Source organism: Acanthisitta chloris, unplaced genomic scaffold (genome assembly GCF_000695815.1).
Source record: "Acanthisitta chloris isolate BGI_N310 unplaced genomic scaffold, ASM69581v1 scaffold4254, whole genome shotgun sequence".
Taxonomy (NCBI): domain Eukaryota; kingdom Metazoa; phylum Chordata; class Aves; order Passeriformes; family Acanthisittidae; genus Acanthisitta; species Acanthisitta chloris.
The window spans coordinates 10,422-35,124 of NW_008667519.1; the positions used below are offsets into that span (position 1 = coordinate 10,422).

At 43.8% G+C, this 24,703-nt stretch overlaps 1 protein-coding gene across 1 annotated transcript in view; it reads right to left on the bottom strand.

The window, feature by feature from the left end:
- The window catches only part of LOC103800149 (serine/threonine-protein kinase WNK1-like), a gene marked incomplete at both ends in the record, with an annotated part of 63,093 nt that overhangs the window by 9,930 nt on the left and 28,460 nt on the right, over window positions 1-24,703 (bottom strand). Inside the window, 15 exons of the mRNA XM_009072515.1 lie at window positions 3,441-3,524; window positions 6,300-7,720; window positions 8,100-8,234; window positions 8,401-8,452; window positions 9,221-9,394; window positions 11,329-11,445; window positions 11,917-12,079; window positions 12,719-12,810; window positions 13,293-13,346; window positions 13,478-13,747; window positions 14,746-15,219; window positions 16,261-16,410; window positions 17,118-17,186; window positions 19,649-20,869; window positions 22,569-22,826. Of these exons, the coding sequence (XP_009070763.1) occupies window positions 3,441-3,524; window positions 6,300-7,720; window positions 8,100-8,234; window positions 8,401-8,452; window positions 9,221-9,394; window positions 11,329-11,445; window positions 11,917-12,079; window positions 12,719-12,810; window positions 13,293-13,346; window positions 13,478-13,747; window positions 14,746-15,219; window positions 16,261-16,410; window positions 17,118-17,186; window positions 19,649-20,869; window positions 22,569-22,826 (4,734 nt within the window). The remainder of the gene's footprint in view (window positions 1-3,440; window positions 3,525-6,299; window positions 7,721-8,099; window positions 8,235-8,400; window positions 8,453-9,220; window positions 9,395-11,328; window positions 11,446-11,916; window positions 12,080-12,718; window positions 12,811-13,292; window positions 13,347-13,477; window positions 13,748-14,745; window positions 15,220-16,260; window positions 16,411-17,117; window positions 17,187-19,648; window positions 20,870-22,568; window positions 22,827-24,703) is intronic.

The following is a 24,703-nucleotide window of genomic DNA, read 5'->3' on the forward strand; positions in this document are numbered from 1 at the left end:
CGGTTGGAGCAAGTCCAGAGGAGGGCTACGAAGTTCATAAGAGGACTGGAGCATCTCCCCTATGAAGAGAGGCTGATGAAGTTGGGGCTGTTCAGACTCGAAAAGACAAGACTGCATGGAGACATCAGAGCAGCTTCTCAATATCTGAAGGGCCTACAAGGGAGCTGCAGAGGGACTCTGTGTTAGGAACTGCAGTGACAGGACAAGGAGTGATAGGTTCAAATTGAAGGAGGGGAAGTTTAGGTTAGATATCAGAAAAGAGTTTTTTCCTGTGCGGGTGGTGAGACACTGGCACAGGCTGCCCAGAGCAGCAGGGCTGGGCCCAACCCTGGAGTTGGACTGGATGAAGCCTTGAGCCACCTGGTCTAGTGAGGAGGTGTCCCTGCACAGGGCAGGGGGCTGGGACTGGGTGATCTGTAAGGTCCAGTCCCACCCCTAAAATTCTATGACGTTGCAAGCAATGAGAATAAAAAGGACTAAGAACTTAGAATGACTGATTTTTACCAGGTCCCTCCTGATCTGTTTGATACTTGCTCACTGTAAGAACTCAAGGTAAGAATTATCACCAAATTGTTGTAGCTTCCTCTTCAGCAAACCCTGATTCAGAAAACACCGGCTGAAAGACAAACCAGCATCTGCTCCTAGAATTCAGAGCAAAAATGAAGTGTTGCTTGCTAGCAACCTCTAAGTCATTCAGCAATCTTCATTCAGCTTCCTCCTCCCTTTGGAGGCAGAAGATACAATTTCCTGATTCCTCATGGGGCAGGAACGTGGCTCTCATGCAGGTCTGCTAGAAAGAAACTGCACACAACCAAATACAGCAGCACTCCTTCATGACAGGTTCCAAGAGCCACATACTCACTTCCACAGCCTTCTTACATGAAGAGCACAAACCTCTGCCTTCAAACACGGAATAATCCGTGGACTGATTCTCATTGATTAGAGAATATTTCAACATGCTTTAAGAGAACAGACAACCAGTAAGTAGTTCTGGACTCAGAGGCCACCTACAAGGATTCCCTGATGGTCACTGATCTGCATTTGCTCCCTCAAATGAAGACCAAGAAGGGAGTAGAGCGAGGACAGACAGGATGAGATATCAACTTTTGCCACACTAACTTAGATCCACTAGACTGCTTCCATTTCAACCTTCAGGACACACTCCATGAAAACTTGGCCTAAGAGAGATTGTTAATGGATCATGAAAAAATGACACTAACAGAGAATTAGCTAAACTACTGAATAAAGAACTTTTGCGTAGAGAGCACTGGAGGAAAAAAAGGCTGGAAAAGTTCAAAATGTCATAACCAGCACAGAAGTACATGAAAGCAGCTAACATGCCCTGTTGCTTAGCTACACTGATGCTGTTGGAACCAGGTAACACCATGGTTCACACATTTCAGAGACAGAAATCCAAGTGCTATTCCAGTGGTGTCTGTGCACCCTAACACAAGCAGTGCAGGTATTAAGCTGTAGCTGTAAAACACGAGCCATGACAGCTCACTGGCCAAAGCTGCCTTAGCACAACTGCAATTTGCCATTTTTGAGCACTCCTCCTTTTTACGACAGTCAGCTTCAATCCTTTCAGATAGTTTTTTCAGCAAGCTAGTGTAAAGCCAAAAAAACCCCAAACAGGAACAGTTTGCAAAGAACTGGATGACCTAAAATTCCCTTCCACAGATGAACCTTGAATTCAAGAGCTCCACTGCATGCGATGACAGGGAGAATGTTCCCAGAGTACTATGGAGAGGACTTCATCAAGTTTAGCTCAGTCTGTTTTAAAGTTTTCAGTGGCCAAGAAAACAGAAAAATCACACCATAACACTAATAAGCATTGTACAAATATTCATACTGTAGCTACTCTATTGGAATTACTTCACAATTATAGGCAAGACTTAAGTGAATAACTCCTTTGTGCAAAAGTCAGGCTCCAATTCAAGTGTAGCTTTTTGGACACATTTTAAGACAACTCACCGTGAACTCTGGCCACACATGGAGTAGATCAATACTATATGCACATGCACAAAGGAAACCAGATGTACGACAAAATTACACTGAGCCTTCAGCAGGCACCACTAGGTACCCACTTGAATCACAGTGTGTAGATGTCTGGGTATGAAATTGGGTTGATAATCCTGTGCCAAGTGTAGAAATCTATCATTACATTCATTTACAAACTTCCTTCAAAGCCTGCACAACTCATGGTCTCATGGGTTTGGTTTGGCTTTCTCAGCTTTTCTTTGCATATTGAAGTGGAGCATTCCAATGCTGCATTTCATTCACAGCATTTACAAGACCCATAAAGCAGTTTGGTTTTAATACAGTTCTTTCAATTGTAGGGTTTTTCTTCAATTATTTTTTTTAACAAAACTGCTCACAGATTTAATCTTTGTCATCTTGACCTGAGGACTTGCCCAATGTTCACAGAATTGGCCAGGCTGGAAGGGACCACAGTGGGTCATCCAGTCCAACCTCCTGGCTCAAGGAGGGTCATCCCAGAGCACGTGGCACAGGATTGTGTTCTGGAATATGTCCAGTGAGGGAGAATCCACAACCTCTCTCGGCAATCTGTTCAGTGCTTGGTCACCCACCCAGTAAAGAAGTTCTTTCTCATATTCAGATGGAACTTCCTGTGCATCAGCTTCTGCCCATTGCCTCTTGTCCTGTTGCTTGGCACCATTTACATACAAAATATCCAAGCTAACTATTGCACACAAGGACAGAATCTGAGCAAGGGAAGCCATCATTAAATTTCAATTCATGTTTATGATCAGGAGCTTCAAATGACTTTTGCAAATCTGAAAACCTAGTGAAATGAGAAGGTAGTACTAGGCACAGGGGAAAATAAATAAACGGGGGGAAAAGGCAAACCCAACCCCCTCTGAGGAAGATGTAGTACTAGGCACAAGGGAAAATAAATAAATAAATAAACGGGGGGGAAAGGCAAACCCAACCCCCTCTGAGGAATTCACCAAGCCAGCAATTTCACCTTTTCATAGGCATTTATTTGCCATATATAGGTTCCTCTATTTATACTCTTGCACACACTCACCTGTGCTATGTTTTTTCAAAAAAAACCTTTCAGGTCCAGGTTAATACACTAAAAAATACCTAGGTCTTATTAATTGTTCCTGTACTTCAGGCACTGGGTACAGCACCCCGAAGGGGAAGCTGTGTAGAATCACAGAATAGTTTGGGCTGGAAGGGACTTTAAAGATCCTCTAGCTCCAAGCCCTGCCACGGGCAGGGCCACGTCCCACCAGACCCAGCTGCTCATACCCAGTGCTGAAGGGACTCTTGGCCACAGGTACACAGAAGGAGTTACTCAGTCAAAAGAAAAAGAAAAACAAGGGCATTAACAACATGCAATGGAGGGTTTAATTGACACATGCTCTTTGAAAGGAAAAGCAGCAGATAAAATCTGCCAAGTTGTGTAGCACCTGAGTTAGTGAAGGTCCTGGAATAGGTGGCAGCGGCTCACTGGATGGAGTGCCAGCTGGAAGCTCAGAACCTACTGGTAGCACCTATGAATAATGGAGAGGAAATGCGAGTCCATCAGACATGGAACAACAGCAGGATCAGATACCAAGCTACAGTCAGTCATGTCATATAACAGAAGCCTTAACCGTTTTTTCAGGAGAGACTTCCTTCCTGGAGAGTTAGCATAAAGTCTTTAGGGATTTTTGCAACAAAGTTGAGGAAATTTGTCTGCATTGGTTTTATTCTCTAGTTCAGATCATCTTTGAGCAGCCACAATTTCCACTTTAAACAAGCTGCTGTGCCCAGGAACAAACTAATCTTGGGGACAGTATTTTCAGGTCTGCCAGAAATGCTAAAATAATTCTTAGCAAAAGCAATTAAATTTCCAAGAAGCTTAATTTATAAAATGGTGCAAGAATGCACCCACTGTCCTCACACCAGATCCATGTTAACTACCCATGAGAAACTGCAAGCTACGTGCTCCTGGCAAAACTTTTAAAGCAACATAACTTGAGAACAGGAACTGTCAATGCCTGAGGATGTCTCCATTTGTTGAGAAGCAGATTTATAGAGCTCTCACACCAGTTTTTTGATCCATCACTATTTTTTCTACATGAAGGGTGTTGATGACCCACAGAAGATGACCAGGCCATGCAACTGGGTAGGGGGAAAGTCATCCAGGTTATGTGAAGGAGGTTAGAGAGACTGGAAAGGTTAGAAGGAGACATCAAGGCCTCTCCACCAGGTAAGACAGCACATTCCAGTTAGTCATTTCCATTGTTAGGGAAGTGGGAAGTTCTAGGAATTAAGTGACCCATTACACAATTTGCGATTCTTATTCTTACTGTCCTCTTGAGCTTTGACCATGATGAAGCCTAAGCACACAGAACAGCCTTATTTATCTGTTAGAGCACTGGCCAGCTGGCTGTCCTTGTATGGCAGTGAGCACTGCTACATATGGGTACCTGGTCCAGTCTTCTCCAGCCCTCGACAACCAGAACCAATTCCAGCTTATCCCATGGCTCCAACTGCAGTAATAACTGCCAGGGGAAAATACACTCCATCCTCCCAAAAATGGTTCAGCTGGAACTAGGCCAAGTTGCATCAGCTCAGCCTTTTTTTACGCACCAGGAGCATACACAAGGGCATTACCCGGAGGCATGATGAATTTTTAAGCTGTGGTAATGTCATCATTTAGTTTATAAATAACAGGCAAAACATACTTTAAATAAATTTGTAAGACAAGCCAAAACACATTTAGCTGTCTGGGTTAACGGGTTGGCCATAAGCAGAGTAGAATGCACAGAGTTTAGCAAACCCCTGAAAACTAAAACAAGAGGCTCCTTAATGCTCAGTAACAACACAAAGTGAAACCAAAATTAAGCTTTGAAAAAACCCAAACTAATTTCTATGTGAAATCTTCAGATAAGAGGTAGGTTTTCTACAACTGACAATCAAAAATTCCTAACATTCAATACATTTAAACCCAAGCCTTTGTAATTATGGGTTTGTAATTAGCAAGTTTCTAACTGCTCTGACTGTTCATGAATGAACCTCAGTTTCAATTAGTTTCTAATCTTGCTTTTCTAATTCTCAACTTCATTTAAATGTTAATGAAAGTCTTTCTCTGCCGAGATTTCCTTACCAACTGCCCTGGCACACACTCCCACTCCTCGATGGCAGAGATTTTCTACCTTCCCTGAATACAAAGAGTACATGGCAAAGCCTAGTAATGAATGGAGCTGCTGGGAGCATTAGCTCAATTCCAAGGGCCTGGAACTGGTTAACAGCAAGGCTGGCCAAAGACAACTCGTATTGAGTGGAAAAAAAACATTACACAAACAAAAAAAGTGAGTACTAAAGGTTTTGGTTGGTTAAACACCTCCAAGTTTCTTCAATCTACTTCCATTTAAAGGCTGCCTTTCCATTTAAGAACTGGGCTACCAATAGGTCTAAATATTGACATGTGCTGTGGCCCAACATGGGGAGCCATTTGAAAGGAAATAAGTAGTTTAATTTCACATACTGCTATGTCTGGTTAGTGAGCAGTAACAACATTCACAGCACCTCTCAAGCTGTTACTTGAAGTTGGTACTATCTTTTTACAAAAGACTACTTGCGTGAAGAGCAAGAGTCAGTGAACATAAAAGTTTCCTCTCAGATAACCAGATAGCTTCTAAACTTCTCAAGAACTCTGCTTTCACAACTCTAACATTTGAAATGACAAAGAGCATCCAGGCATCACATCAGCAGCACATTACACACCTTCTTTCAGGTTCACCCTTGCCTGCAAGGAACAGGCTCATGACAGGAAGCTAAGCTAAGCTACCCTGACCACTCTTTGAAACACACGATCACCTCATCTCTTTCCAGTGGTCATGTACAAGATAAACTATTTAAAGCAAGCCTTCCAAATTGTATTCGAAAAATCAACCAGAAAAAGACAAGAAAAAAAACCCCAAACCACAGTTGTTTCACTCTTTGTAGTTTAGGATTAATGAAAAATCAACCAGAAAAAGACAAGGAAAAAACCCCAAACCACAGCTGTTTCACTCTTTGTAGTTTAGGATTAAGAAAAACAAACAGTGACACTAGAGACCTTTCTCACAGGCACAATACAAAACTGAACTTCTTTTTTCTCAATAGGGACAAACTAAAACACCTCTTGGAACGCTGAATCAACCAGAGCACAATGCTTTCAATACTCTAGTAAATGAAGACACCTCTGCCTGAATAAATACTTCTCTTTACAAGGATTCTGCTCAAGAAGGCTGTTTCCCACAGAGGCTGAGGATTCCCACAAACATTGCGTTTCTTACCGGTACCCTGCTAAGAGGAGGCTTTGAGGGAGAGGTCCCTGGCTTCACCACTGCTGTGGCAATGCTGCTTGAGGCCGAAATGTAACTGGCTGGGGTGATCACTTGCCCGGGAGTGGCAACTGGAGTCAGCACTGGCAGGCCAGCTGGTCCAAGAGGCAAACTGCTCGGAGGTATGGAAGTGCTAACAGATGTCAGGGGTTTAGTTGGTGCGACAGCAGTGGTTGGAATCCCAGGAGTAACTGTAGTTTCCATTACCAACGATGTCTCCAGAGATACTGATGGATGCACTGTTCCCACATTGCCATGCTCACTGAAGAGGGACCGTAGCTTTTCTTCCAGAGTCTTTATATCATCAATACCAGCTTTAGACTGAGCATCAGCATCAGCCTCCAGACAGTGAACGTGAGGCTGGTTGGGTAACGGGGCTGGTTGAGGCTGGCTGTGTATTAAAGTCTGCTGTACTGCAGGCAAGTTAGTGACTGGTTGTGGTAAGACACTAGGTAAAGGAACCTGGGGCAACATGGGTGTTGCACCTGAAATCTGGGGTAGGACAGGCGTTGATGTAATTCCTGATGGGACAAGTAAGGGATGTATCACTGGCTGAGTGACTGAACCACCTATGCTTGATGCTACTGAGGATGATAAAGGTGCAGAGATGGGAAGAGATAAGCCAGCTGCACTGCAGAGATGTGATTTATCCAGAGACTGCCCACTCTCAGGTAGTGACTGTGGAGTGCTTACAACTGTTGTTTCTGCCAAACTGGAGACAGAGCCACTGGTACTAAGTTGAGGAAGCTGCAAAGCCACAGTCTGAGCCAGGGACAGGGCAACAGATGTCTGTGGTGCTGCCATACTACTTACAATCTGAGGACTAGACTGAGATGTCACAGCTGGTGCAATGACACCAAGACCAGTGACCCCAGGAACCTGGGTGGATGGCAGTGCCAAAGAGGATGGTGTGCTGATACTGGGGGCAATGTCTCCAGGTACTGGTTGAGCAGGCTGGGATGTGGTAGACAAGGAGAAGGAAGCAGGGGCGCTCACACTGGAAGCAACACCCGTCGACTGCTGTCCAGACTGTGAGGCTGGAGGTGGAGAAATAGAGCTTGGCACACTTGTGTTTGGTGCAACTCCAACAGCTGCATTTTCTGAAGGCAAAGTAACAGATCCTGGAAGAGAAACACAAGTGCTGGAGGAAACAGGTACTGAAGCAGCCACAGATGCAGGAGATGCACCACTGCCTGCCATGGTGGAAAGTGCAGGTGGAAACGGTGGCATTGATTGATTGAACACTGGAGGTGCTGTGCTAGGTCCTTCTGTCCTTTGAGCATGTCCCATCTCAGAGAAAGCTTGCTGCAAGCTTAGTGATGATGCTGAGTGGGATAGATTCATTCCAGGCCCGTGTACTGGAGATGCAGCAACTGGAAGAACAGAAAATTATCAGTCCACCTGGAAAAGTTCATTACTGTATTAATGGCTATGGCTAGACTAAGACCACATTTACATCTTAGCATATTTTAAAAAAAAGCCAAATAAAAAACCCACAGAAACAAACCACACACAAATACAGGCTTACATTAAAATACAGAATTAAGGTTTCAGAGTCTTGCAGACAGCCCATAAGCATTCTTTTCCCAAGCATCCTGCACAGTACAACCCAAATTCTGATCACTTCTTACCAGCACAGACAGTTCCTTACTTCCCCAAGTATTTTAAGAGGTCTTTAGGAATAGTTAACTAACTCCACAGTTTTGATGAACATGCCTTAGCCATGAGCTTTTAAGAGTTTAGACAACTTACCCATGTCTGAGGCTTCATTTCCTCCAGCAGATGTGAAAAAGCCTTGTTCTTTTAAGCGACTCTCGGGGACAGGGCTAACAATAAACCTCCTTCCCGCAGAATGGACAACCTGAGTGAAGGAGCTAGAAGGAATCCCTAAACAGAAAGAAGGCAGATGTTTAGTGACACACTGTGTAAGTAAATACAGAACCTGCAACATGGAATGTGCACTCCATCATACACAATCAAAACCTGGCTGCACCCATCCGCTGAAACAGAAAAGGTAACTGTTGAAAAAAAAAAAAAATCACAAAAGACTTACCTATTCTTTGTGGCATGGAAGATGTAGGATCTGGCTGTTTGAACTCTAATTTCTGTAAAGTAAGATAAAATTTAAACTTCTATTCTGAAACACAAACCCACAAGATAGTTCTTAAAACGCTAGCTTACTGAAACGTGGGCACTTAAGGTAAGCATTACCTTGGACCCAAGCACCATCACCAAACTAGAGGAAATCCACCCAGATCAATGTCAGCTACAGTGTTTCTAGAGCACCTCAGCTGAGTGACTGTCAATACACCAAACTGACCCAAACACTTTTGTTAACAGGCAGTCCAACTGATTTCCTTAAATGGATGCTTCCAATCAGTCCAGCGTGTAAATAGGGCAGAGATTCAGGAAATGTCAACCCTTCTTACTCCCAGCAACCAGTTTCAAAACCTGTTTCCTAACCAAACTGTCCAATCTCTCAGTAGCTCAGTGGGTAGGGGGTCTGAGATCAGGCTCTCAGTGTTTAGTGAGCAGCACAGGGTTCAGAGTTTTACTGTCCTACCTCACAGTAATCTCAAATCCAAGAACCATCAGCATTTAAGAGTGTCTGTTTAGTGGACCATTAGGAGATTCAGCAGCTTTGGAAGTGTTACAACACATCAAAAAGTAAGAGGCCTATGTTATTTAGCACAATTCTAAGCGAATTGTAGGTACTCAGTCCACTGTGAAGCTTTGTCTATTTGTCTTTTTCTTTAATTATTAATCTTTGATATTTTTCATGAAGAAGTTTCCATTTCTAGCTAGCTCTATTCACAAGACCATACCACCCAAGATGGAAAATACAAAAGGCCAAGGCACTGTCCTGCACATACCTGTGACCCTGGGAAGAAGCCATCGCCCTTTGTCCGCATGCTCTCCAAGCCCTGATCACCTTCTGGCTCCACACTTGCATCCTCACTGAGCATTTCATCTGCTTTCTCAATAATCTCTCGTACCTGTTCTACGAATGAGTCTCTCTCTGACGCTAAAATAAACTCATTCTGCACCTGTAAAGATAACAAACCAACATTAGCTTTCCATAAATGATGTCAACGCGAGATACTAATTCATTTACTCTGGGTGCTACTGTTTGTCCTCCCTTTGCTGTTCTTCTGCACAAGATGAACATGGTGACAGTGTAGAGAAAAACATTTGTTTGTAAAATTATCTCCAGCACAGAAGTATTTGTCCTGGTTTAATCATTACTGCAGAACAACATTCAATCTCAGTTCTTCACCAAACTGCCACCTCGATCTTTGCTTAGCACAGGGAAATTTAAAATTAGCAGCTTTATCTTACTGCAGTTCCTCCTGTCAAATGTCATGTGCATTAAGGGCCACATTTAATGGGACCTAACCATTCTGTATTACAAGACATGTTCTGTGCATCTCTTTCCAAGCCATATACAACTTCTACTCTATGCAGGCTGAACATCACTAACTCCAAGTCTGGCTGTAGTACATGCAAGAAGTCTGAATTATGTTCCAAGTACAGGGAGAGATAGACTGACCAGCCACTTACAGTACTTTATGAAAATACCTCCTCCTGATTATGTCGGAGGAAACAAGCTTAAACAAGTGTACATGGCAGTTAAAAAAGATACTTTTAGTTTGGTCTGACCCATGAGAACATTCTGTCTCCTAGAACAATGCACAGGAAAACTTGCAGAGACAGTCTGTGAAACAAAAGCAAAGCTGTCACAGTATCTCTGCTGGAAAAGAGAGAAAGTGCCTTAGAGGTAAAGCTTGAGATGTTTCATTGACATCAACTTTCTGGGATGCTGGTTAAGAGAATGGCAAGCCAAGCATGATGTGCACTTGTATCAGCCTTTATAATCCTCAACAAAGAAACCTTCAGAGCTTTAAGTTGAGGAACAGCAGGTACCTATATGGGGTACACCTGAGAGTATAATGATTAAAAGCAAGCCAGAAAGTCTTAACAGTTAGAAGTTTCCTCACTATTCAACAAGGAACAGCATTCCAGATTCAGGTGTCTAAATTAGGTTGCACACTTTCAACTGTGGGACTGCATTCTGGATGCACAGTTCACTTCTTTTGCTTCTACTAGTCTTCAAATATGGTGGTTTCTGTTGCTTGGGGGAGGTGTTTGGTTTGGTTTTGCTTGTTTAGTTTTTTTACATCAAACATAGTCCTCCATAGGATCATTTTAGGTATGAGATAAAAAGATAACAGTGTATTCACTTCATATTTCTTGGCACCTGAATTCATGTTACTGACCTGCTTACACTGCCAATACATGTACTTAAGCAAGAACCAATTTCTTCATCTTTCCTGGAAAGCCAAGGAGATAATTTCTCCCCTGTCACTGGTTTGGTACCTTTAGACAGGCAGGAAATCCAGCTATTCCCTGCTACACAGTGCTCTCATTTAAATGTATCTCTACAGAGCAAATTCTCTCTCATGCCTGCCCATCACACATTGACTGGAGAGGCTTTTTTCCTTTGAGAAAGTCAAAAGCAGCTTCAGGCACTACCAACTCTCAGGCACCAGAAAGTGATTCCCATTCCTTAACTTAAAGGCAGAATCTTTCCATTTCAGCTGAGAGCAACAGCAAGACACTCAGAGTTTAAGTTTTAAAGCTCTTAGAAAAGCAAACAATTTTTTAACCTGGCACTTCAAGAAGGTTGTTTGCAATCTAGCATTCAAAAATATCAGACTGCAAAAAAATCCAAACAAACAGAAGCAAATTTACTGGAGAAAAACCTCAATTCTAAGGTAAAAACTGACACAAATTTTCATGTAAACTGTGCATGTAATAGTAACTGCCAGTCTGGTACACCACTCCGTGTCCCAAGTTTCTAGTCCTGCCTGTGTTCCAATAAGGTGAACACGCCCCATGCTACATGGAAGCAAATTCTGAAACACAAACGAGAAAATCAGTCTGACTGGATTGAGCTCTCCACCTCTAAAATATCTCTTACCATAATTAAAGCTATTTCCTCAGGGTTATCACCATCCAAATCAAATTTGAAGGTAACCATCTTGCGATTGTGTGTCTCCAGCTGGCATTCCACCACCCGATCACCTTTGTTTGAAACCTAAAGCAAAGACAACAATACTTCAAACCAAAAGCACAAGAACCGAAGACCTTTGCCTGAAAGTTCACTGGGACAAACCAAAAGCACTGTATAATACAAACATGTATTCTCTTTCCAATCTTCATAAATAGTGTCATCTATAGCATCATTTTTTCCTGAGGATACATGAAAAACTGTAGAAGAGTCTGTGGAACCACTGACAGCTGGAGAAGTCAATTTTGCCATCTGTAATGCTCAAAAAAACTCCAAAACTAATAGATGACATTTGTAATGCTGCCTCCAGAAGAAATACAATGGATAGCCTGTGTGCTCAAGGAGCAGGGGGCAAGGAACAAGACTGCAGCGGACAGCCTGTGTGCTCAAAGAGCAGGGGGCAAGGAACAAGACTGCAGACAATACACATTCCTCGAAGGAACAAACCATTTTAGAGGCATCATCACTACTAAGCTCACTAAACTAAGAAACACTCACATTTAGAATTCTCAGTTTTGGCCTAGCAGTCTTCTCGTGGCGCGAGCGGCTGCGGACAGACCTCCGCATGTGGCGCTTGGTCGTCCTCCCCTCGTGCCTTCCACTAGATGTTGGGACATTCTCGTTGCCATCACTCAATCCTGAAGCAACATCAGAATGTGCACTAAAAAATATAAAGGGCAACTTCACATTAGTATCCACACATTCCATAACTGCAACAATACAGTTTACCATACCAGATGATATTTTCTTCTGGACAGGGGCAGAGGTGTGCTCCTGCCAGAGTAGAGAAAAAGACTCCTGTCAACACCTAGGGCTGCTTGAATAGAAATTCTAACAGTGATTACTTGGTTACACCCCTTGCGAGCTGAGTTGCACAAATCCACCTTCTGATTATGTTTTGAAGCTATTTGGAGTTTGAATTCTGTTTAAGTGCTAAAAGGACACAAAAACATCCCATATGATCCATTTGACATGGCAAATAAAAAGAACTAGAAGTTAAATCACTATATACAATCTTACTCACTCCCTCCATACCCTGCCATAAATCAGAACTTACTCCACCTCTCCAAACCCTTTTTAGCTCTAAGAAGATTATTTCCTCACATCCTCAAGAACACCCTCAGTTAAATAAAAAAAATACCCCGGTGAAAAAATACACCTAAAGATCACCCATGGAAGTAAGACCTAACATGTGCAATTGAAATTCAGTTTGGTGAAAGGAAAGCAATGCTTACCTATAGAAGTAAGATCTAACATGTGCAATTGAAATTCAGTCTGGTGAAAGGAAAGCAATGCTTACCTATCCATAGAGGAAACCATGGGGGTGGACTGAGCAGGCTGTGTGGCTGGAAGAGTCTCAGGAGGAGCAGACTGTGAGACTCCCTGAGTACCCTAGGGATAGAAACCTGTATCAAGAACCCACCAAAGAATACAGTCCCACTTCAAGTAACCCAGTACTCCTCAGTGTTTCCTCCCAAACCAGCTGTAAAGCTACAAGTTCTGCCTTCTCAGAACTTTAAACAGTTGGCACTCAGACAGCTCTTAGTTACACAAGATTCCAGAGCAAACTGCAGTGAAGCAAAACATCTTCTGAGGAGGGGTGAGGAGAGGAAATCAGCCATCCTTTCTTCTACTGTTACATGTCACTAGAGTTTGCCATGCAGTCACAGTCTTACTAACAGAATGTGCAAAAGGCAAGCCAATGCAGAACACAAAGACAATTCAAATTTCCCTAGCAATGCTGCAGGGAATAGGCATCGTGACAGCCTCAATGGCTCTCGTTTGCAGCTTGTCTTTGATATGGCAAATATGTTCCATAGTACTAGCAAGAAGTGAAGTGTTAACTGCTTTATGCCTGCAGGATGCACACTCACTTCCCAACAGAACAACCAGTGGCAACAAGGTCCCCACATGGGCATGACATTTTGCTGTAAGAGAAAGGTCATTTGAAATATTAATTTCCAACTGCAGACAAGCACGGAAAGGACTAATTCACACACACACACAGAGCTGCATGATTCAAACATCCTAAAGATATTATTACATTCCATATCTTTACCTCCAAGACTGCCTGCTGCAAGGAGGCAGAGGAGGCCTGTTGTGCCAAACTCACAGGAGGCTGGGGCACCTGGACCTGCCCTCCCACGCTGCCCACGGAGACCAGCACGCTCTGCTCGCCGTACGGCGCCGCAGCGAGGTAGCCTGGCTGGGCCACCGCGTCGCCGGGCAAGGGAGGGGACAGCACGGCGGGGGGAACGCTGGCCCCGGCCGAGGAAGGGGCAGCACTGGACTCCCCTGGGTACTGGGGTGGCAGCCGAGACGGGAAGCCCTGTAAGAGACACGAGGGAGTCGTTAGAGGCTGTCAGAGCTAATTAGGGAAGAAGACAGTTAAAAAAAGTGCTTGTTTCAGGGGCATGTTCCAACCTTCTGTACTTGTTCAAGCACTCCCAAAACCTCCCCAAAGCAGCAGAGCACACTGCTCATGCAGCCAGCCTGTGCATCGCCATGCTTGAACAAGGAAACTCCCACTCACAGTCCCACAGCTTAGGCACAACAATCTTCATCTCCCAGCTCTCACAGCTGCCTACACAGCTTCACAGTTAAAGGCCTGAGACTTGAATTTGAAGGATGTTCAAGCTGAACAACTACGGCTCACATGTTATACAACTGCTGCTGATTCTTGAAATTAATAGGAAAAACACTCTTGTGTTTCCCTGTCCTCTTGTGATGAGCTGACCCAGCAACCAAGGGACACTTTTGTCACTATTCAGGTAGCCACTGTGGCAGTGATCACACCAAGCAGCTGAAGCAGCCTGTGCCCACCAGTCCAGCAGTTCATGACTAGCATCAGGTACTTACGTCACATTCAAGATCCATGGCTGCTTTGACTTATTTCTAGAAATTGCATGGCCCACCCCTTCCCAGACGTGGAATGAAATACTGACATTGTGCAATGTGCTGCCATTGATTTGCTTTCCAACACAGATCTACCATTTTTCAAGTTAAAACTTTCTGCTTTTCTCTTTTCCCAAGTTGCTGTGTCTCTTGGATATATAGCTGTCCTCTTTCACACAGTGGTTGAACATCCTGCACTATGACTGTCATTCTACACAAATTCCAGTGCCAAATATGAAGAGCTCAAAACACCAGGGTGTCCAAGGACTCTTTTTCCTCTCCTCCTTAAATGGTTCTTTGCCACACAACAGAACTCATCGTGCTGGCTTAATGGCTCTCATGAGGTGTGAGCTGGCCAGGGCACACAGTTGAGGCCTGGTACCTTAGAGGAACAGGTGAAAAATGTGGAGGTCTGCTGGCTTGCAACAATACCTGGTAAAGAGCATCTCCAGCAGGAAGTGAAGCTTCAGCAGCTTGTCCAATGCTGACTGGCAATCCCACGGACTGGACAGCTGGCTGCAGGAGCTGCGGGAGAACCTGGCTGGGCACCTGAGCCACAGGCTGCAGCAGTGTGGGAAGCTGGCTAGGGACAACAGTGGATCCTACGGGCACAGCAGATGCCGCAGCAGACGTTGCCAGTGTGAGCAGTGGCTGGTTCATGCCAGCTGCCATTGAAATGGGCAGTGACTGGAAAGCTGGCTGAGCCACGGTCACATGAGGAGCTGCTACAGGCAACTGAGAGACTGAGAACTGGGGAACCACGGAAGTTGGCAAGGCCTGTCCCATGGGTAGGAAATGAGAGCCAATGGGGACTGATGGGGCAACTGAAGGCTGAGAGAGAGAAGGTGCTGCAACAGGTAATTGAGGTTCGCCTTGGATGATCGACACTGGCTGGGAAACAGGAAGCTGGGGAGGTAAAGAAAATAGAGACAGATTTTGTTTTTTAAGCAGGGCTGCGGAAAGCAGAGTTCTTACACATTAGTCACAGAAAGTATTCTACGAGTTACAGCACTCTGTTAAAGTGGGTAGGCAGCACAGTTGGCAGAGTGGCTGGAGTTCCAAACGGTGCTCACTTTGCAACACTTCCCTTGAAGTGCTCTTGAAATAGACACCCAAAGAGGGTGAAAGAGCAACATTCGAATACCCTGAAGCACTGACCTGCACATAAACAGAATCAAATTCTCCTCGACTCTGTCCCCAGCCCCAAGCCTGCCTCCTTACAGAAAGTGCAAACCTTTCTGACAGCTCCGGGCATGGGGACTAAAGCAGGGGAGAGTAACAAACCACTGTGCCAGCATTCACAGGATGGCAGGGGATATGTCAATTAAAGCCAGCGAACGATGCGACTGGAAAGGCAATTTAGATGAACAAGCAACAAAACAATAATTTTAAAAACAAAATCGAGCCAAAATGAAGCAATATTCAGTAACAGAAGCTTCTTGACCAGAGAGGAAAGAAGAGCTGAGTGAGAACAATGACAGTGAAGGAGTCCCATGGTTCACTACCTAAACAAGTGAACATGTTTGACATACATAATGGTGCAGAGCACAGACATCGTATGGGAAACAGAAATGACAAGTTCCTGAAAACCCATTCACAACATGCTTCAGTAATGGTGCAGAGCACAGACATCGTACGGGAAACAGAAATGACAAGTGCCTGAAAACCCATTCACAACATGCTTCATGATATTTTTGACAATTTAAAGATCTTTGTGCATGAAAGTGCTATCCCTCCCTCAAACTACTCACGACTGCCATGTGTGAAAGGGTTTCCAACACATCTTCCCACAAAACTGACAGTTGTAGTACACTAAGAACACTACTGCCTGGATGAATGTTTCGGAACCATTAGGAAAGATGACGAAAGTGAGAGTAATTGTGTTGAATCTGCCAGCTGTGAAGAAAAAAAAATCTGGAATCTTCTGCCAGAAAGAATTCTGTTTACCTGTGTCCCAGCTGCTGCCTGAGGCATTGGCATAACCTGTGAAGTCTGAGTTTGAGAGACAGTTTGTGTAGGAGTGGCACCAGCAGAAACTGATGGCTGCTGCAGCTGGTACTGTCCAGGCTGTTGGGAAGAGGCAGGCTGCTGGGCACTCTGCAGCAGGAAAAAGAGCAAGATGATGTATTTTCCCCTCCCACAGATGTTTTTACAGCACATCCTAGGTAATTCTACTTTTTACTCTCACAGCATATCCTAGGTAATTCTACTTTTTACTCTCTCATAAGTGACATCAGTGCTTTGAAATATTCTGAGTCAATTAAGCTTTAGCAATTACTTATTAGCATAACTAATACAACTCCATTATCGGCATCAAAACTTGCAACAGAATTATTTCACCTGTGAAAACAAGAATGAAGATTCTATAAAGGAAGAAAAGGCACAGAAGAGAACGTTGCAGAAGTATTTCCAGATAGAAGGAACCACGAGAATGAAGTGTGCCATTGCAGAAGAAGTATTTCCAGAGAGAAGGAACCACGAGAATGAAGTGTGCCTGTCTAAACAGTCTAACTTGCAAATCCTGACATGCTTCCACTTCCATGGGACTGCCACTGCAAGCTCAGGTGGAAGCTGGTGACAACAGACAGGAGAAAACCAACATCTACACTACTTTAAAGATAAATTTCAGAAAGTCAATGCATATCACGTAGCCTGTTAGACTGGGTGAGAGCCAGAGGATTCCTCTGCTTTTGTGCAAAGCTATGGGTTGAAGGGTGACAGTGGTAGCCAATTGCTCTTAGGAGAGTCACCAAAATCCTGTACTAGAAGTCCTTTAGCCCTGGGTTTAGGAGCTGTGATCTTACCTGAGCATGCTGCGTAGGCTGGGATGGCACTGATGCACTGCTTGAGGCTGTCTGGCCTTGCACCTGTGTCTGCAGAAGAAAACAACAACACAGAATCAGCCTTAAAAAACCTCTACAGTTGTGCTGCAGGCAGTTAAAATGATTTCTGCCTGGAATAGGATTTTAGCTGTCCATTTGGACAAGCAGTCCTAGTGGCCAAATTCCACTACGACACCCAGAAATAAGCTGAGAAATCTGGAAGAGTTCTGAACTTCCAAAATAATCAATACAGAAAATCTTTGCAACCCACATGCCCCTCAGCATGAGAGAGCAGCCTACCAGCTTCTTCTTCCACTGGTGATGCTTTAAGAGCAGGAAGCCTTGATATGATAACTGGAAATAGAGGCATTAAGTTTTACCTTCACATGTGTTCTAAACACAGTCAGGTGGGGCAATAAAAGGAAGCTGTATGGAATTAAAACTGTCCATCCAAAAATAAACCAAGCACAAAGATATACAGAATTCTAGACCAATTACAAAGTGGCCAGTACACAACCATGTCATGAGTTTCCTCCCAGAGGCATGTCAAATACAGGCTAGTGATCATTTCCACAGTCACTCCCACTGAAAGGCTACCAAGAACCAGCTATTGAAAAACATGGGTGTTCACATTCTAGCTAAAGAATTTTTGAGTAAGCAACGAAAAAAATGGATGAGTGGCATACAAATGGATGTGGAAGATGCAGAGGAAAATGGAATGGATTTTCATTATTATTTTTTGTGGCTGACATTTCTTGCTCTGATCCCAGGATTTGCATTACTGTTTTTGTGACCATTTTATTTCTTTATCAGCTCCTGGAAGACCACAGGACAGAGGCCTCCAGATGAGTTCCCTGAGCATGCATCACTTTGGTGAAGTGCCTTCGTAAGAAGCATATCTGGTGCATATGTATCATATCAGAAATATCTACTAGAACTCATTCAGCTTGCAGAAGCTCATTAGAAACGAGCTTATTAAAATTACATCCTTTATGGATTAGAGAGACTTTGGGGAAAGCAGACTGCCAATGAAAAGAACCATTTTTTTCTTTGCTGTTGTAGAATCTTAAGGCCCTTATTGGCTAGGATCTAAACATGTGCTACATCCCACTGCTGTAACATCTGTTCACATTGACCCAGTTTGTGTTTCAAATTCTAATCTTTTAATGAGTTAGATAAAAGATCCCAGAATTTATATTCTGTAAGCAATCATGATCTCTTATTTTGTTTTCCAGATGTATTTTACATCCATCAGAATTGACTTCCTGAAGCTTAACAAAGATTTATGGAGAAAAAAAATCTCCATGTAGTTTTCAAACTCCTTGCACAGCAGATTCACTCTACAAGCTCTCCTTCAGCACAGCAATTGCTATCTATTAGCCTAGTGATTTAAGGTGTTTCCACTTTTAATAAAACCACCTTTATGATCCCATGCAGAAAGCCTTAAATACTTAGTTCTCAATGTTACCACAGAAAGGAAAATTATTCCCCTCCAGTTCCTTCATACAAATCCCAAAGTTGCTACTACTCCATTCAGACCCCCCCCAATTCCAGGAACAGAAGAGGTAAGAGAGAACTCTACCTAAAGTAGATATTCTCTTTCCACAAAAACTCATGAGAAGTTTCAGACTACAAGTACAGACAATGCATACACAGGCACACCTCAGAGTGTACAAAGAAGTGACCATTCCAAGCACAGGTAGCACATGTGCTGATAGAACACAGACCTCCAAACCAAGCTTCACACCTCAAATTTGCTATTTACAAGGACACTACAATCCAGGTTTATAAAGAGGCAATACCTATTAGCAACAACTGTTTGTGCCATTAGTTAACTACTTAGCCTGTTTAGTTTCTCCAGTGATCCTGCAAATACATTTCCAAATCCACATACAGATACATAATACAGCTCCTTCCATGTACATTTCCAAATCCATGTACAGATACATAATACAGCTCCTTCCATTCCTCTCTTCCCACTTTCTTCTCCCAAGCCTAGGAAAAGCTCTTGTGTTTTGGACAGTCACCAAAATAACCTTGTTGTTGTCTAATGAAACATCATCTATATATCCAACTTCATACAGTGCATTCTCATTCAAATGGCTAATGAGCATCAACAAAAACACACAGCAAGTTTTACTACTGCTGCTGATTCCAGCTGTGGAGAAGACATTTCATTAAAACCACTCTTTAAAAGCCAATTTGGTTCCCCATCTCTCTCTCACCAAATAACAACTAGTCACAGAGGAACACTGACCATTTTTAACCCTTAGCACAAAAGCCCTACCAATATTTCAGCCAAATCTGAACATGGACCAAACGGTTGCTGATGCCTCATTATTTCATTGCAACTGGTAAGTCAGAGGTCCCAGTGCAGACCTGGTGGAGAGACACCCCCATGAATGCTAACACTTAGAACCACATGGAGCAAGTCTAAAAGCAGGGCTCCCCTTTCAGTGCAAGGTATAACTTATAAAATGCAGAGAAATTCTGAGAGGGTTTGCTCCTGTAACCTGAGGATAGGATGCAGGTGGTCCTGATGGAAGCGAGGTGGACAAGGCCTGCTGAGTTGAGGCTCCCTGGGGGAAGCAGATGAAGAGCTGCGACTCTTGCAACACCTTCTGAGGCAGCTGAACAATGGGCAATGAGAAGTCTGAGCTCAAAGCAGAGGATGATGCCCCTGTAGGGGGAGGAGACTGGAAATCACCAGTGTCAGAGGAAGTCAGCTGTGAGGAATCACTGGAGTACTCTGGGCTTCCTTCTGGCCAGCTCGGCCTGGCAGAGCCCCCTCTGGGCCCCTCTAACCCAGCACCAAGATAGTTACACTGCTCCTCTGTCACAGGCTGAAGCCGACCGTGGGACCCTATGCCTGGAGCAGATTCCTCTTGGCTGGTCTCCACAGAGCCCTGGCGACTTCTGTAGGCCCGAGGGGGCAAAGCCGCCCCGTCCGCCGGCGCGGACGGCGGAGTGTGCACATGGAACTCAAAGACACAGCTGGCTCTGCCATCAGCACTGTGAGAGAGCACAGCCGGGGCAGAGTGTGGCACAAACACCTGGTGGAATGTCATCTGAGCAGGGTCTGCACTCAGAGGAGCTGAAACACTGGATAATGGAGAAAGGGGACCCATCCCAGAATCCAGCCTCAGGTTCTGAACATGTCTTGCCAGGTACGTTTGCCCCGATTGAAAACTGAACACAGAGCTTTGTGGAGGACCACACTGCCCATGGTTTGACTCAGAGACCTGCTTCAAATGCTGTTCAGTCACTTGAGAGTTATAAGCTACTTGATCATACTGCTCCGATACCTGTGACGGGTAGTGCATGCCCACCAGATACACAGCTTCTGGATGCATTCTGTAGTGAGCATCCTCTGGAGGTGTTGGTCCAGATCTAAAGTCACTGTGGACAGGAGCTGGCTCAAACATGGGATTAACTTGTACATGCAGAGGCTCTCCAGCGACTCTCTGAGCTGCTGTGCCCAGCATAACGAATGCCTCTGGGGTCCAATTGGTGGGACTACCACCAGGTGGAACTAAACTCTGGCCAGTCTTCAGCAATGGCTGGAAGTGGCAAGTTTGGGCTTCCAAAAATGAAGTGCTCTTGCGCCGCTGAGCGACTGCCACCTTCGGCGGGCAGACAGGTGGTGGTGAGAAAGACACCGGCCGTTCATGAACGGTTGGGAAAAAGATCTGTGAATCTGGGAACGTTGGTGTTCCCCCACGAGGATGCTGAGGCTGTATCGACATGAACAAGACAGGTAATTCATACATTAAAAGTGAAAGCACATCAACATGCACAGTTCTGTGAAGTAACTTTATAGAATGACTACTCAATTCATGGTCAAAAACATACAGTACTTAGGAAATTTTGGTGAGTTGTAAATATCCATTAAATACATCCATGGCAGGCATAGCTACAAATGGGAACATTTGCTTGGGTTAGAGCTGCTTTTCCAGTTCAATTCCAGTAATTCACAAAAAGAAACCAGTGTTGCTCCTGACAATGGAATGAGATTTATTGTCACAGCCTATCCATTGTGATCAGCGCTTGAAATCCAATCAAACCCCTGAGGTCACTGCCACATGTGGAACATGAAATTCAGAATTTGAAAGCAGCAACAATGCAGAGCCTCTAATTTGCAATTAGAAGATAAAATGCCATTAAATCTTAGTATTTTCTGGCACAAAAGCCACAGTGTTAATGCCCTGTGTGCTACCCAGACAGCCAGAGAACCTTCTATGCAAGAACGGAACCATTCGGTTCATTCAGGTGAAAAAGAAAAAGGATGCTAAAACCTTCGGATTCTGCTCAAGCTGATCATCTCTTTTGATCTGTTTAATCACTCTTGATCATACTTTTTCACAGAACCAGCACTCATTACAACTAAACTCACTCTTGCCCAGACAATAAAACATTCACAGGTTTAGTACCAGCAGAGTCCTTGGGCAATTCCTCTCCATCTGATGTACTCCTTCATGTGAGGCTCATGTTATGTTAAACTGCTAGGAAATATTTCACTAAAGAGAACCCTATGTAATACCAACTTAGTAATTCTGCAGTTCTTTGTCTCTGCCTACAGTATACTCTCTACCCCAAAGGAAAAAGATTGTAGGAGTCAGTAGTAAATACACTGCCTAAGACAGATGACCTTCATGATTTTTCAAGTTGTTGGTTCCACAGTGTTTACTTTCCCCCAGCCCCTTTAGTCCGGAAAAGCAGCAGCAAATTTCCATACTGAACACCACTATCAGGAAGGTCCCAAAGGATGAAGTACTCTTCCTATGTCCTGAAAACTGTTTGCCCTTACTTCGTTTATACAAAAATGCTTCTCTAAGCTCATTTTGTGTAAATTGAAGTCCCAAGCTGAAAAGGAACTACCTCCTGTATTGCAAGCTGTCTTTCATCTGACTTTCTGAGGAGCATGAAACTTCCCATCAAGAAGCAGTTTAAGTGGCACTTCTGACTAGAACTTACAGAAAAATCCTCAAAACTATTCATACTCTAAATTTCTAGTATTACTATCACTGCTAGCCAAAGCTTCCAGAATAACTAGCCACAGCAACCAAGCTTTAAAAGCTGGTTGTTCTGTGCAGGGCTTAACATTCAATGTTTACTGAGAAGCTGAAAAACAAAAAGCTGGTCTTCTGACCTGAGGTGATAAGAACTAGTCTTGCCTTTACCTTCTGTAGTACAACAGGACAGTTTATATTTATACTCTCCTGAAAGACAAAACCCCCAAACGGTCAGCCACTCTCGGATCATGTTTAAGTGTACTGCTTCACAGGAGAAAAAACAATTTGAAAATCAACATTCCAGCAGCACAGGATAAGGAATCGACTCTTCAATTTCTCCCTTTAAAAGTGCCCAAAGCGCCCAGGATGTATTTAATGATAACTTATCTTACTGTGCCAGGAGGCAAATGGTAACACATACAGGACTGACAGAGAGGGAGGGCAGGCTGGAGCGTCGATGCTTGCGTGGAGAGGCAGAGTGCATGGGCAGGACACTTTCCAGGGCTTTAGAAAGCTTTTCTGCAAAGGTTTCTTCAGGGACAGTCCGAAGGTAGAAAGGAGAAAGAGGTGCAGACAGCGCTGGTGGTGGGGTGCAAGGAGCACTGAGAGGGATGCAGGACATAGAGGGAAGAGCAGGAAGGTGGGGGACACAAACTGACATGCTACGACCACGTTGAGGCTAAAGGAGGAAAACAAAAGTTAAGAATTGAACACTTCAAAAAAGTGAACAACAAAAGCAACAAAAATTATAATGAGGTAGAAAAGAAATGGAGACACACAATGAGAGGCCCAATACTGACTAATATGTGTCCAAGATATGAGAATGCTAAATGAATGCCAACACACACTCTAAACAGGCTATGTGCACCTCTGAGGATCCAAGTTTGCCTTCGGTCACTCAGCAGTGTGGCAAGTTCCCTAGCACCCTTACAAGGAGCATGAGGAAGGCAAACCAGAGAGGAGAGAACATTTCCTCTGGGGCCACTGATGCAGCCCACACTGTGTGTACTCAAAGCATCTGCTAATCTGACAAATAAAAAAATTACACAGATACTGATGAGCTTTCAAGCACTGCTTAGTTTAGAGAGTGGATGTGTATTACAGCAATTACCCCTAACCCAGTTCCTCTACTGGGGCAGTCCCTCTACCTGAATTAAGTGGAATAATGTATACAGCTGGCTCTTTATTATCTAAAACATTACCATAAAAATTTAAGCATGGAAACAAGTCAGCTTAATGTGTGGAAAAATCTGTGAAATTAGTCTTAGACAAGCATTTTCCAGATGCTGGGCCAATAAAACCATCAGGATTCTGTAACTGGCCACAATCCAGAAAGCCAAAGTCAAAATCCCAATCAAGTCAGAAGAATCAGAATGAAGTTTTGGGATGTGATTTGCATTTTTGGTCTGAGGTTTTCTGTTACTGCTTTTTTGTGTGTGTGTTGTGTTTGGTTGTCAGTTTTTTAAGTGAGTGGAAACGTGATATTTTAAAGAGGCAGTCTTCAACTGCAAGTTCTCCTCCTCTAAAATATATACTTCTTATGGATGCAATCCACAATTTCTTGAACTAATTGAAATCAAAATACAGACCTCCAGGGAGAGAACATCAAGACAGCCAGTGGAGATCTGACTTTCAAGATTTCTGATGTGAGAAATGTTGCTAGGTCACTCAAAAATTTGGGAGACAGGTGTAAGAGAACTCAAATGGTTAACTAAGTACATCTTCATCTGTTCCAAGGCAGGAGTAGTTCTCTACCATTCCTGACTGATGTATCTAAGTGGTTCAGAAATACCTCCAGCGAAGGAGACTACAGTCCTGAGCTGTCTTGGCTGGTGAGGAAAAAAGCCCATCCCAAACAACAGCTGCAAGCTGCCAGTTTGGGTTACATTTTCTTATTCTAACAACAACACTGTGAGCTGATTAGCCTTCTCCTACTTTACAGCAGTCCTTGAAGCTTTTTCTCTCCTCAAGCTCATCTTTAACAGGCTTAACTATTTCAGCCTTCCCACATAAACCACATTTTGTATTTCTGCTGGGGGGCTTTATCACTCTCCTGTATTTTCTCTTAATTTACCCTTGTACTGACTTGTGCAAGGTGCCCTGGTCAGACTTACCAATGGCCAAGAGCAGAACTCCTATTTCCTACAGCACAATGTTTGCCATTTTCACAACAGCATGATGTTTTTGACCATGTTCACCTTGTGGTCCAATGTAACCCGTGACTGTTGGGTTTTTTTTGCAGAATGGCTGCCTAGCCAGTTGTTGGTCATTCTGTACTTGTGTAGCTGATTGCTCCTGTTTAAGCATGAACCTTGTTCTTGTCCTGATTGAACTACATTCTAGGACTTTTAAGGCCATTTCTCCAGTTGTCAATACCATTTTGACTTGTCATCCTCTCTTCCCAGCCAAAGGTTAGTAGTTCCTGTAGTGTTCTCCTCCATTCTGTCAGCCTCCTGGTACCAACTGTTGTCACCATACAGCATGAGCACATTTCCACAGCAAACTAAGCAGCTTGGCTATAGCTTTATCATATGCTTGTTCTCCTTCTCCCTCTCA